This window comes from Malus domestica, chromosome 10, assembly GCF_042453785.1.
Source record: "Malus domestica chromosome 10, GDT2T_hap1".
NCBI classification, from domain to species: domain Eukaryota; kingdom Viridiplantae; phylum Streptophyta; class Magnoliopsida; order Rosales; family Rosaceae; genus Malus; species Malus domestica.
The window spans coordinates 26,972,399-26,988,316 of NC_091670.1; the positions used below are offsets into that span (position 1 = coordinate 26,972,399).

The following is a 15,918-nucleotide window of genomic DNA, read 5'->3' on the forward strand; positions in this document are numbered from 1 at the left end:
CCGAGCACAATGGCGTTCTAAGATTCATGTAGCCGATCCCACTCAGTGACTTGGATTTTCCAAGTCTCCAACCGAGAAGTTTTCCTCACTCAGGAAATTAAGGGAACACTACCTCAACCTACATGCTCCACTCACAAAGCTCCAACAAAAGAAAATTCAAAGAACTTAGAGAAGAAGGCTTTGGTGTATTTAACACAATACGTTGAAATGAAGGAAAGCTTATTTATTGATATCCCCGATAAGCTACAAATATGTACATATACATGAGTCAAAATAAACAAACAAGAGAGAGCCTTCACAAAGGTTGCTTAGGAGAAGTCGCAGCAGTCGGTAGAGCCCCAGAAAGAGAAGGCACCGGAGGGGGATCATTCGGAGCCTCAGTACTGGACAGAACCCTAGAAGGAGGCATCAGAGGTTGATCATTTGGAGCTTCATTACGCGGTACAGCCCCAGAAGACGAAGGCAATAAATGCCTTTGGAACAAACCCACAAATCTCTGATGATCAAGTAAAACCTGACCATCAGATTCCTTCATCTGGTCCAGCTTCCTCTTCATGTTTGTAGCATAGTCATGTGCGAGACGGTGCAACTGTTTATTCTCATGCTTGAGCCCTCTAATCTCCTGTTTGAGACTCATCACTTCAGCCGCCAATGATTCAACTTGGCGGGTTCGAGCAAATAGGCGTTGGGCCATATTAGACACAGAACCTGCACACTGAACACTGAGAGCCAGAGAATCCTTAACAGCTAACTCATCAGATCGTTTGGAAAGTAGTCTGTTATCTTTGGGAGTGAGAAGGTTCCTGGCCACCACCGCAGCGGTCATATCATTCTTCATAACGGAATCCCCAACGGTAAGAGGACCAGTAGGGGAGACGAAGGATGGGCGCCATATGTTGTCTGGAGAAGGCGGGGCTGCCTCTTCAACAAGGTTCAAGTCAAAACGACGGTCGGAGGGGCCAGACATTTTCAAAGGTGTTGAAGAGAGAAGAGGTCGAACAAATCAAGATCTTAGAAGTGTAAGAATGGAGCTTCTACTGGGGGAGATTCAAGTGTGCTTTGGAACTTAATGCCAGCCCCTATAAAAATCTGCACTCGACGGAGCTTCAGAAATCGAAGAGGCGCCTGCTCAGAAATCGAAGAGGCGTTTGCTTTCTCAAAAGCTGGGCTGCTCAGAGACCACGAGGGTCGATCTCAGAAATCGAAGAGGCGTCTGCTTTCTCAAAAGTTGGGCTGCTCAAAGACCACGAAGGCCGATCTCAGAAATCGAAGAGGCGCTTGCTTTCTCAAAAGTTGGGCTGCTCAGAGACCACGAGGGCCGATCTCAGAAATCGAAGAGGCACCTACTTTTCCAGCCTTGGCAGCACCTGTCACACGCACACTCAGCTTTGCGGAAATTATGGGCATTCTGTCGAAGACTTCTGGTGAAGTAGAAAGCACATGAGTCTTACTGTTCAATCACCCACTTCCCACACGCAATAGTAGCTCATGTGTATCACAGATAACTTTGCCAAAGTTCTCTGCCAAAGTTGAGCACGTGAAGCTTGCAGCTTCCACTACATCGCTCTGACCAAGACGGGTAAAAGAATAGCAAAGAAACAGCACTAACAAAGTTTAGACACATAAATTTTGAAGGTCTAGCTACCCCATATTATTACCCACAAGGGTAAAGGAACAGTATCACTGCTGGATAATTGGAAAGTCCCTGTGTGTCAACCTCTGTGCTTCGTGGCAAGGTAGACTAGCAAACATGCCCAACCTTTACTCACATTCGAGAAAACACTCCCAACAAGATTGCTTGCTCCAAAATCGAAGAGGCACCGTCCTCCGAATCTCGAGAGCCAGACTCCCAACATGACTACTTTCTCAAAAATCGAAGAGAGGGTAAAGGAACAGTACCATTGCTGGATAATTGGAAAGTCCCTGTGTGTCAACCTCTGTGCTTCGTAGCAAGGTAGACTAGCAAACATGCCCAACCTTTACTCACATTCGAGAAAACACTCCCAACAAGATTGCTTGCTCCAAAATCGAAGAGGCACCGCCCTCCGAATCTCGAGAGCCAGACTCCCAACATGATTACCTTCTCAAAAATCGAAGAGACACCGCTCTCCGAATCTCGAGAGCCAGACCCCCAGCAGGATTGCTTTCTCAAAAATCGAAGAGACATCGTTCTCCGAATCTCGAGAGCCAGATCCCTGATAGGATTGCTTGTTCGAAAACCGAAGAGGCAACACTTTCCCAACTACAAGAGCCGGATCTCCTTGGATAAAGCTGTCTGTAATCTTCACACGCAACATCATCTTTCCACATACCACAGACCACTTTTTCAAAGTGCTCTGACAGGGTAAAGGAATAGCATTACTACTTGTTGTTAAGGAGACTCCTATATATGTCAACCTCCATCCCCAACGGACAGACAGACCTGCAAAAATGCTCAACCCTTCCTCATATATGAGAGGGCACTCTCAACGAAGCCTTTCGAAATATTCAGCTTTCTTTCCCCCCGATAATACCTCTGCAAACAAGTTATACTAGAGCAAGAATATCTCATATCATCAGGGTTAAAAGCAAGAGTATCCCATATCATGCTTTTTCCCTGTCTTTTCCTTTGGCCTTGTTCTTACCTGCAAGACAAGGAGAAAGAGAGCAATCAGTCAGCACTTGGAATCAAGCTTCCAGCCAGGAACTGACTGCCTGGAACTTACTTACCTGGCATTGCTCTCGAGTACTCATCTTCAACATCTTATGCTTCCAGGGAAGATACCGCATCTGCCTGAGGAACAGATAGGGCAAGTGAGAAGGATACAAGGAAGCATGTGGAGACAAGCGTAACAGCACACGTGCCGATACATCCATTACTCTGTCAAAGCAAAAGTATCCCATATCAGTAGGGTCGAACGTACTCTAGATTTGATGGACTTGTTTTGACCCTCAAATTCTTCAGTCGGCCTTATACTCTGGAGGAAACCAGAAAACCCTCCAGCTCAGTTCAAGAATAAGCCTGTGGAAAGTTACTTCTTCAAAAGCAAAAGTATCCCATATCATCTCTTCTCATTTTTCTTCTCTTTATCCTTCATGCTGCCTGCAAGATAGGGAGAATGTGAACAATCAGCCGGAGCTCTGATTGCTTACCTTGTCTGTCACCTCTTTCAGCAAATCCCCTAGCTCGGCAACTTGAGGGACTCCTACTACATGGTTTGTATCGCGCTTGACCAAGCCTGAAACTACAAGTAAGCTTCAAGTGAAATTGATACATTACCTTGTGCATCTCCACCAGTTAAAGATACCACCCCTGGATGGAGGAAGAGTACTTCCAGAGAAGATGCCACATCTACCTGTGAGACAGATAAGGCAAGTCAAGACGATACCACATTCCGATACTTAGAAGTTTCGTGATTACGAGATCATTCTCCCACAATATTTCCTAATGTCATTTGTACTAAATCATTCACCTGTACTCACTAAAGGAAAGCTTGAACCTATGTACTTGTGTAAACCCTTCACAATTAATGAGAACTCCTCTATTCCGTGGACGTAGCCAATCTGGGTGAACCACGTACATCTTGTGTTTGCTTTCCTATCTATATCCATTTATATACTTATCCACACTAATGATCGGAGCAATCTAGCGAAGATCACAAAAAGCGACCGTTTTCGCTACCTAGGATATATCGTGCAAGAGAACGGAGAATTAGAGAGATCTCAACCATAGAATAGAAGTTGGATAGATGAAGTGTAAGAGTGCATCCGGCGGGTTGTGTAACCGTCGTAGGCCACTGAAGCTCAAGGGAAAATTTTATAGGACGGCAATAAGGCCAGCGATGTTGTATGGCACAGAATGTTGGGCGGTGAAGCATCAACACGTACACAAAATGGGTGTGGCGGAGACGAGGATGCTTCGTGGGATGTGTGGGCACACAAGAAATGATAAGATTGGAAATGAGGATATTCGAGGTAAAGTAGGAGTGGCCGAAATTGAAGGAAAGATGAGAGAAAATCGGTTCCGGTGATTTGGACATGTGCAAAGAAGGCCTACTGATGCTCCGGTTCGAAGATGTGACTACGGGACAGAGGTTCAGGGCCAAAGGGGTAGAGGAAGACCTAGGAAAACTTTGGAAGAGACTCTAAGAAAAGACTTAGAGTACTTGGTTCTAACGGAGGACATGACACAAAACCGAGCGCAATGGCGTTCTAGGATTCATATAGCCGACCCCACTTAGTGGGAAAAGGCTTTGTTGTTGTTGTTGTTGTTATCTTTCTTTTTTTCACCATTACCCCTTTTTCACCCGTCTACATGTTTTTTAACAACTTGAAAATTAAAAAAAAAATTGTCATATTTTTTTTTTCGACAATTAAACACCGTTATAGGTAGATTCATTATACATTTTCGTATTTTAATTTTTTAAGTTCTTATATCATTCCAATAATTGAAATAATAGTTTATGGATGATATTTTTAACTGTTACCAATGAAGGTAAATATAATATTTGCTAAGTATTATTGGATTACAAAAATTGTTTAGAAGACATTTCTGTCAAAGCATTTCTGTCAATTTCATGGTTACCCACAAAGAATTTAAATTAATTTAGCGAATTCCTTGATGATGAGAATTATCATTCCTGTAGCAATGTTATTAAGAGAAAGACCGATGAATTCCTTGCTAATTTATTGGGTGCTAAGTATTATTGGATCAAGAACATGGTTTGTGTTAGTTTTACATATATAAAATAAATGGGTAAATGGTTATCCGTTTATAACCGCGGTTAATACTCATAACCGTCAAGTTAAATTTCACGAGTAAACGGTTATACCCATAACCGTTTATTTATCTAAACGGTTACCCATAACCGTAACCATTTAATTTAAATAAGCAGATAACCGTAATTACCAATAACTAATGAGTATTTGTCCATCCCTAATCTGCCCAGTAAGCCTTGATCGATTCAAAGAGTTAGTAGATTTGTCGGCGTAACCGAAGAATTCCATCTTTCACGCTCAAACAATATACTTATGACGTGTTTATTTATTTATCATAAATGAATATGCAAGATACTAGTATTATTTTAAATTTTAACCACCAGTAAAATTAGATATGTTCTATATAAACAATCAGATATCATATCACTTACGGACTAAACAGTAGATCATTCGATTTATGACTTTTCAATTTCAAAGAAGTAACATGCCCTTATTATATATTTAAAGTACCCTGATTAAGGAGTTAGTGTATGCTTAAAACAACAATCATCACAATCATGATTCACTTTTCTTTTGTCTAATTAAGGATTGGGTTAAAAAAAATTGCACTTAGGACTCCACCTTTGTTTTATTTTCTGTCCTCAAATGTTTTTTGGTTGGGTATTTCAACACATGTCCTTGGTCGTGGACACTCAAGGACAAGCTAAACTTTTTTATTTAATTATTATTCTTTTGACAAACGATATTATTTATACTATATGAAGGGGATAAGATAGTCTCATAATGAGCTAGTAACAATGTAATTCACAATCGTCTTTGTATGAAAATCAAATATAAAATCTTTCACGTACAAATAAAAATGAATACCACCACCACTCGTAGTACAAGCTCATCTTTTTATTACTTCTTAGTCCCAATACAATTGAAATTAGATAATAAAAATATACAAATTTATACAAGAGAAACAGAAAATAATTAAAAATTTCCATTTCCCACTGCCATATAAATACCTGAAAACCCTTTTTCTCAATTCCTCTCTCCCTCCCCCTCCTGTACCAACGCTCTCGCGCCTCTTGGAGATCCGCCCAAAACCCTAGAAACCGCCAAACCCCGCCGAGGAGGTGAGAGAAGTCGCTGAGCTCCGCCTACCTTTTCTTCTTCTCTCACCTCACTTCCGCCGATCCGCGCTCAGGTAACTCTCTCTCCTTCCTCAAATCTCACATATTTCATTACGCTTTTCACATTTTCAACTGTGTTTTTTGTTGAATTTTGCTCGCTTTAGATCTCCATTTGTTTCGTTGAAATCTGAACTCGTATGCTTTAGCTGGTAGTGAAGTGATTTGAGCTTCAAAGTTTTTTTATTTAATTTAATTTAATTTTTTGCTTAAATGTTTTAGTGTACGAACTTGAGCTGAATTTCACTTAATATTTATTTAGGAAAATATGTATTTAAATTGAGGAATATATTTATATATACGTATATGTTAATATGTTTTCAGTTAAATTGAGGAAAATATGTTTGATTTATTTTTTACTTGTATTTTTTTAAAGAACAAAGTGTAATTCTTTTGGTACTGGTAAATTTTTGTATCTCTGTTTTCAAGATCTAGTTCAATTTATAGGGTTCTACATGTAATGTTTTTGTTTTTGTTTGGTTTCTGGAGGTTGATCAGAGATGGCAACGATGGTGCAGCAAGCCCCAGCTGCAAGCCTCACTCCTACTGCCAACGTTGTATGTATTGATGTTGTACATGAATAGTTGTGAATGAATTATTACCTTATTGATTCTGATGGATGCTAACTGATTATGAACGGTACATTTTGTTAAATATAGGTCGGTAATGCCTTTGTTCTTCAGTACTACAATATCTTGGAACAATCCCCTGAGCTTGTTCATCGATTTTACCAAGATATTAGTAAGCTTGGTCGTCCGGGAGATGATGGGATCATGAGCATTACAACCACCATGGAGGTAACCTCCTTCCAAGACCCTACCTTTAAGACAACTTCGTGTTTACGTCAGATCATATTCATAATTGTTACTAAAGTACAGCATTTGGGGCCTAGATGCCTATGCTATGGGTATCTTTAAATTTTGTCCACTGAACATGGTGAGAATCTGATTCCTTTGTTCTTTTTTATTACATTTTATTGGGCAGGAAATCAACAAGAAGATACTTGATTACGGAGAGCTCAGTGCAAATATCAAAACTGTGGATGCTCAGGAATCTTACAATGGAGGAGTATTTGTTCTTGTCACTGGGTATTTAACTGGAAAGGACCTTGTAAGGAAGAAATTTACTCAAAGTTTTTTCTTGGCACCACAAGACGTAGGCTACTTTGTTTTGAACGATGTCTTTAGATATGTTGAAGATTCCACCCCTGAAAATGAGGACAATGGATTGGTTGTTGACGTTGAAGTTGAACCTCCTATTACCCCCAAACATGGTATGGCTTAAAACGATTCTTATTTAAATCTTTAAGTGCGTAGTTTTGGTTCAATGTATTTGAGTTTGAGAGTATTCTTTTTGCAGATGCTCCTGCTTTGCAGGACAATCATGTCCCAGAGCCTGTGATTGCAGTGTCTGAGGATGTTGCCAAGGAGGAAGTAATCAAACCTTCTGAAAATGGAGTAGTTTCAGTTGAAGAGGAAGCAGTACCAGAACCTGAAGTTGTCAATGAAATGCCTGATGATTTGCAATTGGTGGTTAAAGTCGAAGCTGAATCTTACTCAAAAGTCGAAGCTGAATCCAACCCCAAAGTTGAGGCTGAGTTCAACTCCAAAGTTGAAGCTGAATCTAACTCTAAAGTTGAAGCACCGAAGAAGTCGTATGCCTCAATTGTAAGCAGCTGTTTTGCAACATCTCATTCTTCTAGATCTTTACATCTGTTATATATGTGTTTTTGGTTGTAGCACTACATTTCTCATTAGTTTGTAATAAATTTGAGTTTGAGAGTACTTTTCTACCTTCTTTGTTATTGTTCATACTCATCCGGGGTCTTGAACCACTTGTTCCAGCTTAAGAGCATGAAGGAGGGTACTGTCCCATTTTCTACTCCGGCACCCGTGAGGTCTGTCCCAAAGAAGCAGGAGCATCAAGCGACTGCTGCTCCAATATCTGCTTCAGTTTCAGAAACAGTATCCAGCACCAATGCCAGAGAAAATGGGAATTTAGAGCCTGAAGGTGAGCAGTTCATTGTATTAGAGCATCTCCAACAATACTAGCTACGTTTTTGTTATTTTAGCTAGTCCAATGACCCAAATGTTAATTTGGCTAGCCACTTCTTCCAACAATACCAGCTATTTCAGGTTAAGTTAAAATATTTTAATATTATTTTTTCCTAAACTTAACACCCCAAGCCCTTTTTCTTCTATTGAAGCCCCCAAGCAATGCACTTTTATAGTTTTTAATGTTTGGCAAAAACTTAACTCTATCTCCTAGCTAAATCTAGCTAGTTACTGTTCACAAAGTTAAGATAGCTGGTCATTTAGCTATAACTCGTTGAAGCTTGATTTTTCTGCATTTTTTTTGTTAAAGTAGCCAAAAAGCCTTATTTGGCTAGGTTGTTGCAGACGTACCTTCTGTTACACATCTCGTATGTTTGCATTAGTTGATACAATTGTAAATTTTGTTGATTTGAACAGCTGAAGGTTACTCTATCTACATTAAAGGTCTGCCAATGGATTGTACAAATACTGTAATTGAGAATGAGTTCAAGAAATTCGGACAGATCAAGAAGAATGGTGTGCAAGTTAGAATCCTAAGGGTTTGTGATTTATCAACTCAAGTTTCTCTGTTGTTTGATGTTGGCAATCCTTCTGTGAATGATATACTTAACGTCTCTTCATCATTTCAACAGGGGTTCTGTTTTGGCTTCGTGGAATTTGAGGCTGCAAGTTCTGTGCAAAGTGCGATGGAGGTATTTAACAGACATTGACCCACTATCCTTTTTATGATTCGCTATCTTGGACGTTTGAACATATCTATTGCTGTATTTCTTTGAACCCTACGGAATAGCAAATAACACAAGAAATTTGCTTGTGAATTCTGAATGCGTTTATATTTAATCCGTTGATATAACAAGTCCTTATGTTCTTGTATATTTGAAGTTATTGTGCTAATAATATTTCTGCATTGGTGTTTTTAGGCTTCACCCATCGTGATTGGTGGACGCCAAGTTTTTGTTGAGGAAAAGCGATCTACTCGAGGTGAGTTGAATTTTGTGTTCAAAATTATGTTTGTCTATTTCTAGCTTTCTTGTTTCTAATTGTTTACGCTCGTCCCTTTATTTATGCAGGGAGGGGACGGTTTTCTGGAAGGGGAAACGGAAACGGGTACAGGACTGAGGGACCAAGAGGACGTGGAGGCTATGGAGGTGGTAGGGCTTATGGTCGTGGCGATTTCAATGGTGGTCGTGGCGATTTCAAGTCTGATTATGGAAGTAGGAGTAGCAATAGGGGAGGATCATCGGGCCGTGGAGGAGATGGATATCAGAGGTCTGACAATGGTGGTCGTGTGAATCGTTCTGGTGGGGTAGCGGTTAATGCAGCAGCGAAAACCACAGCACCACAGGTGTCTGCCTCAGCTTGAGAACGCCTCAACTTTTGAAGTTTGGTCGCAAACGGAGAGCGATTAAATTCTTTTCCTTTTTGTCAATGGTGAAGTAATTGGGTAGCACTGAGAGGGCCGTTTCTGATCGTTTTGTGGATGAACCAACCACCTCGGATATTTCCCTAGGATTTTCTTGACTTTTTTTTTATTTTTTATTTTTAATCTTTTCGGGTTTCTATATCGGAGCTATTTTGGAGGCGATAGAGGTGTTAGATTTTGTGCTTAGTATATTTTGGATAAAGTACTTGTAGCGCCATTGGTCTTTATGTGGATGGAAATGGAAATGACAAAAGGGGTTCAAAACTTCAAAGTGCTCATATTTTGTTACAAGGTCTTTTTTAATGACAGCTTCCTATGAAGTTTTGAACAATTTTGTTATAATATTTGCGGATGATTTTGATCTCTATCGTTGAGTTTATAGCTTTCTATGGTTTTGTAGAATCAAATTTAAATGAATTTAATGACGGCTTCCTAGAATTAAAGTAAAACGAAAAACCGATACGTTTGAGTCATGAGGAGAACAATTTACATGGACGGTTTGCCGCTTCTTCGTACCTTCTCTTCTTGGGTTCTACTCAGATAACAGGAGGCTGTGCACATCTATTTCCATTTCGCATTCTCTGGTTTGATCCGCTGGTGGAGAATCGTAACTATGCTTTGACTCGTTGGCGGCGAATCAGAAAGTGGTGGCGGTGCATCCGATGGTGGTTAAGCCTTTACATCGGCCAACTTTGAGTTTTAAGATTTCTTTAAAGCTTATATATGGGCCAATTTTTTTTCGTTTGTATGATTGCACTTTCAGGCTTTTTGCATAATAAATCCCTCCAGGTAGCAAACGTTTGAGCATCAAAATCAGATGAACGATTCCGATGACTTTCCACGACGATAATTCGTTTCCAGTGTCGACGAGAATTTGTCTCCAGTCTCGTGCCGAAAAGAAATGTAAGGGATTTCTATTCACACAAAGTTCACTGGTAATCCAGACTAGGAGATTCTTATGATTTCACTAAATTTGGGGAAATTGGTAGGCATTTAGTAGTAAGTAGTAGCCGCACCTGCAGTGTTACGAGAAAGTACCAATTATGCCATTGCTGGACGAGACATCATATAGCCGATGAAGATAAACATAATTTTCGGATACTTCGTTGAATAGACGAATGTCACAATGATATGACAAGAAATGGACGAACAACAAGCGACGTATATTGCATTTTACCGTAAATGTCCACCAACTTCAGTAATTATCATCTTCCAAGTGAACTTAAGCGGTATGAAACAATAAAAAGAAGACCTAGACTAACATGGAAAACAGGTATGCTACACTTAGATTGATGCATATCGTCCCTATACTATGAATAATTAGTAAACGTGCAACGAGCAACAATGGAATCCAAAAGAGGGATAGCTTACGAGCTGTAGGACCTAGCATTGGCAGACCCTCCAACTAAAGCTTCAACAAACCCGGTTCATTTAGAGACCAAAATTGCAGGCCTGAACAAACTCCATATCATAATCGACGTGTTTTTCCCAGAGTGGCTTGAACTGGCTCATGGCAATATCAAGCCAAGGCTTCATATTCCCGTTGAAGTGCACCACTGCAGCATTGCGAATCTCGTCCATGCTGATGCTCGGATTATAGCCAAGTCCCAGAACATGCCATGACTTGTCTAGTGGCTTTGTTGTCGAGTAAAATGTGATTAAACCTGGGGGAAGTGTCCCCAATTTCCAGAGACTACGGTTCTCGTTCTGCAATCAGATCATCATCCCTAGTCAGTGCTACTCAATAGATAGGAAAAAACACACACAATTAATGGAGTTATCGCAAAACAGAATAACTCATAAGAACGACATGATAGCATCTAAAAAGCATTATGAGTAAGTTTCCCTTCTCTTTTCACTGCAGCTAGCGGTACATTCTTTACCATGGATCCCCTAAAGATACCACTACGGCAACTAAAAGCTGCAGATTCGAAACAACAAAAACTACAAAATGCACAGTTTGCACAATCAAACAGTTTTTACAAGATCTGCATATATACAGTATTAGATACCACACTATTGGTTTCAAAATGTGAAAGTTCTAGACACAAATTTGACCAAAAGAAAAGTAATCTCTTACCAGATTTTGCCAGTAATGATACTCGGCAGTACAATTTTGCTTTCTCCAAGCATCCAAATCAAAGAAGTTCATTCCATAAGCCCACGCACATGCCTTGGGATTAAACTTCTCCTTAATCAAAGGATGTGAGAAATTCATGTACTGTGCGTACCGATGAAATGACCCAAAACATGTCTCAACCGCTCCATTCACCTTCCCATCCATATCAATCCTCCACAGACCAGTTAAATCCTTCTGAACCACTATATCGTCATCCAAAAATAGAATCCTGTGCAATTTTGGGTACATTTCGGGCAAATAAAACCTCAAGTGGTTCAATATGGACAAATACTTGGGGTTCCTGAATTTCATGTTTGTTGCGTCTTTGGTTGCATTCTCTAGCTTATTTTCAAAGTAAAACGATTGCAACTTCGCATTCTCTAATTGCTTTAGCACCGGCACATATGAAGAATTCAAAAACTTGTAATCCTCCACAGCCTTCACTTCAACATGTGACCCATTATAGTCCTTGCTCTTAAACATAACCTGCATTGCCCCGAGGTTCATCTTATCAGTCACGACATGGAACACATGTTTCCATGGCTCCTTGGCGTTCTTCACGGCCGAATTCACCACCACTGATGCTGCAATCACATTATCCGAAAATATAGCATAATGATATAGACTGGGATCCTCAATTTCCGGTGGGATTGGCTTCCCTTCATCAGTGTACTTCTCCGGATGCGCAATTCGCTCCTCCATTAGCCGCATTGCCACACAATGCAAGCTCTTGGGGATTGATTTCGCAGCAATCAAGCTCGAGAAAGCCCCTTGCTTCTTAGCCTTCGTCAGCTGCTCATTCACTTGGAAAATGGTGTCCTTCAGCTTCTGAATCTTGAGCTGGTTATCGAAAGACTCTTTCGCTTCAGCAATTATTTGTCTAGTTACTTTGATTCGCTCCTTCACTTCCTTCTCGAACTGCCGCAACACCGATTCGTCGATGTTGAGAGCGTCGGATTCGAACAGAGCGCGATAGGCGGGCTTGTTCATGAGATCCGAGTAGTTTCGTGAGAGATCGGCGAAGACCCGAACCAGCTTCGAGTTCTCGAGCTTCAGCTTCCGCGCATAGCTCGCGTACGCTAGGGCTAGGGTCCGATGATCGTCCGCCTGCTTCCGGATCTGGTCCAGTCGGGGCTTCAGTGGATCCGATTTCAGAGCCAGCACGGTCCTTCTCGTCGATCCAAATCCACCAAACGAACCGGAATCGAAACCCTAATTCACAATTACCATCAATACATAAAAAATTGCTGTGATTTAAATAAAACTCATGGTACTAATCCAGTTCCAGCGCGGGAACGAAAACCGAAAATCGAAACGATTGGATCCGGAAACAAAAATCGGGAACTTAAAACTCCAATGAAGCACAGAAGCAGTGAAAGTGCGAAAGATGAGTAGTAGAGATACACTTACCGAGTCGCCGAGATCGGAGGAGTCGGTTCGGGAAGTGAAGACAAAGGAGAGTGAGAAGACGAAGACGACGGCGACTGCAATGGCAAGCACTCTGAACGACGCGACGGAGCTCCGCGCGGCTGCTCCTCTACCGCTGCCGGAGAATCGAAGGTTCGCCATTTTTCGATCTGCGGCTTCCCCGTGAGACTCTTACTCAGACTCAGTGTCGGACACGGAGTCTGACATTTATTTTTTATTTTTGATTTTTGATTTGTTTTTTTTTTTGTTTCTGTTAATTATTAACTGTAAAACGCGTATCGGCGAGTGCAACTTGGCGGTGCTTATTATAATCTAATCATGTGGGGCCCATGTAACTCCACTGATTTTTACTCTTTCACTTTTGGTTAGTGGGATTTGGGTGTTTATTAATTAGTTAACTACGCATTATCTCTCAAGTGGAATTTTCCTAATTTTCTACCCTTCCTTTATTAATCTGTCGCACAGTAATCAGTTTAATTAATTGTTAATTAACCTCAGTTATTGAACAAAAATTGCTATGTTGTTGTTTGGATTTGATTTTGTATGTACTCGATCCATATACTATAAATTGTTGGATGAGAGAAATATTCAGGATCATGATTAATTTTTAGATAAATGTTCAATTAATTGCATAATCAATTTAGGTTTAGAGTCCTAGTCGAAGATGGCGAAGACTTAGCGCCAATAAAGTCTCGGCTGAGAATAATTTCGAATATATTAAGAATACGTCAAAGAATTGAAATATTATCAGAATTTATAACTTAGCAGACTTGGGCATCAAGGAAATTTGTTCCTATAAATATAGGAGGTTTAGCTAGGCGAAAACCCTCACTCTATGCGAAATCCTTCTCACAATATGAGAAAATACTAACTATCCTAACCCTATCTTCAGTTTGGATGTTTGGATAAGTAAGTAGCATTGCGTTGACAACCAGCAACATCTTCAGTTTGGATAAGTAAATAGCACTAGAGCCATATAGAATCAGGCGATTTAGGAGTATCTTCAGTTTCGACAAGTAAACATCACTACTTCTGATTGGTTGATTATCTATCCAAATCTCAGCAGACGAATAATTTTCAATTCTTTCACCCAAATGGCTCATTTCATAACGAAGTGAGGTGTTATTAGATCACTTTGTGTTCAGCACATTGAAAGCTGACCCATTTATCGAACTTCACATTTTCAAGTTGGCACATCCACATTCACGAAAGTAACATAGTTAACTCATAATTATTCAATATGCGAGCCATGTAGGTTTTATAATGTTTAGGGTCAACAATTGTATAAAAAAAATTCATATCAACCACTATATCATCTTGTAGTATTCAATTTGAGCATGTTATATTACTTATTGGACGTGAATTAATAATACTATAAAATCGTCACAACTAGTGGCATTTAATATTTTTGTATTGCAACAACAATAATATGAACTACATTTATTTGCCGTGTTGATGATTATCTTTCACTGGTGCAGATCTTATATGTTATTAGACCTAGCATTCATGTCTTGTTTCTCGTATTCGTGTCGTTTTCGTGTCATCCCCGATAACTTAATGAGTCGTGTCGTTTAATACCTGTTAAAGTAAACGGGTAAAATGACCCGACCCAAAATTAACCCGTTAATATTATCAGGTAATATGACTCGACCCGTTATTCGTTAAGAAAATAATATTTTAAATCAATAAAAATGAAAATGAAAAACATAATTTGACCAAAAAAATGTAAAACATAATACTAAATTAGTATATACATACTAAATTTCAGAGTTGACCCCTTCGTGAAAGTTATAAAGCTTTTTATTACGAGTGATTACATTTTTCACACTTCTACAATAATTATGATTAATTTTATTAATTTTGCACTCAAATAAAAAACATTGTTCATGAGTTTTGGAGGGTTTTAAAAATCTAAACGACCATGTAACCATCGTCTAAGCGTTAAGGATGCAATTATGAATGTTTATTATGCTTTCACATCTTTCAGACTTATACATTAATGATTATGAATTTTGTTTATTTTGAACCCCCTTAAAAATACTATTCATGAGAGTTTGTATGGTTTTAAAAATTCACACGATCATATACCCATCCTCAAAGCGTAGAGGATCAACTACAAGCGTTTGCATATTTTTGGCACATGTAAATTTGTTGGTACCATATATTGGGCCTCGTCTTTGGGCTTCATCCCTAAGCCCATGATTTATGTAAAAGGGAGGGAGCCCTTATTTTATAAAAGGGACTCTCCCTCACCCTCATTAAGAGAGCCTGACATCCAGAGAAATAGAGTCTGATCCCTCACAACAATAGAGGGCAATACCCTCTCAGCCAAACAGAAAGCAAAATGGCAAGGGTTGCAGAGAGCTCCCTTGCCGATCTATTGTAATCTATACATACATACAGTGAATCAGAATCAACATCAGTGTAGACGTAGCTTAAACATTGGAATGAACCACGATACATCTTTGTGTTCTTGTGCGTTTGTGTGATTCACGGCCTGATTTACGTTGGTCCAAGATCCTTCGAATTTTGTGCATCAACGTTTGGCGCCGTCTGTGGGAAACAACACGAAAAGCTATGTCGGTTCTTCTTTCATTTTTTTCATCTCAACACCGTGAATCTGCATAACCCAAGAACCCAGAACCTCACTCTTTAAGCTTTTCCAGAAAACCTCTGCTAGCGCCTTCTTTTCTTCTCTCTGAAATCTCAACCCTAAAAATGGCGGCTTTGGAATAGAACCATATTGACGAGCATTCAGCCGCTGCAACAACCATACAATTTGACCATTCGGTCCCATTACTCTGCGGACCGGTTCGAGGAAGCCCAACCAATGACCCGTCCTCTAGTCCGTATGTCCTGTTGTTTCGATACCCCATAAGCTTGGGCAAACACTTACAGAGCTTGCAAGTCCAAGAATGGTGGAGTAGTGCGTGGTTGCGCCATCAGCAGATCAGAGAAGTGCAAACCCCCGTGGTGGCGAGCTCTGATTGGTCAGAAAGCGCATGACTTCAAACGGAGGGA

The 15,918-nt window shown here is 40.0% G+C and overlaps 2 protein-coding genes across 2 annotated transcripts; one reads left to right on the forward strand and one right to left on the reverse strand.

Moving 5' to 3' along the window:
• Positions 1–5,660: 5,660 nt before the first annotated feature.
• On the forward strand, positions 5,661–9,715 carry LOC103445377 (nuclear transport factor 2). The gene is made up of 10 exons (XM_008384377.4): positions 5,661–5,890; positions 6,363–6,430; positions 6,533–6,670; positions 6,858–7,146; positions 7,233–7,540; positions 7,718–7,883; positions 8,345–8,466; positions 8,560–8,619; positions 8,848–8,908; positions 8,998–9,715. Exons 2-10 carry the CDS (start codon positions 6,374–6,376, stop codon positions 9,288–9,290), a joined length of 1,494 nt encoding a protein of 497 aa, XP_008382599.3. The 5' UTR covers positions 5,661–5,890; positions 6,363–6,373; the 3' UTR covers positions 9,291–9,715.
• A 717-nt stretch (positions 9,716–10,432) lies between these two features.
• Positions 10,433–13,177, reverse strand: LOC103445378 (galacturonosyltransferase 8-like). The gene is made up of 3 exons (XM_008384378.4): positions 12,880–13,177; positions 11,431–12,681; positions 10,433–11,057 (listed from the first exon to the last, which is right to left on the reverse strand). Exons 1-3 carry the CDS (start codon positions 13,036–13,038, stop codon positions 10,782–10,784), a joined length of 1,686 nt encoding a protein of 561 aa, XP_008382600.1. The 5' UTR covers positions 13,039–13,177; the 3' UTR covers positions 10,433–10,781.
• Between the last annotated feature and the right edge of the window lie 2,741 nt (positions 13,178–15,918).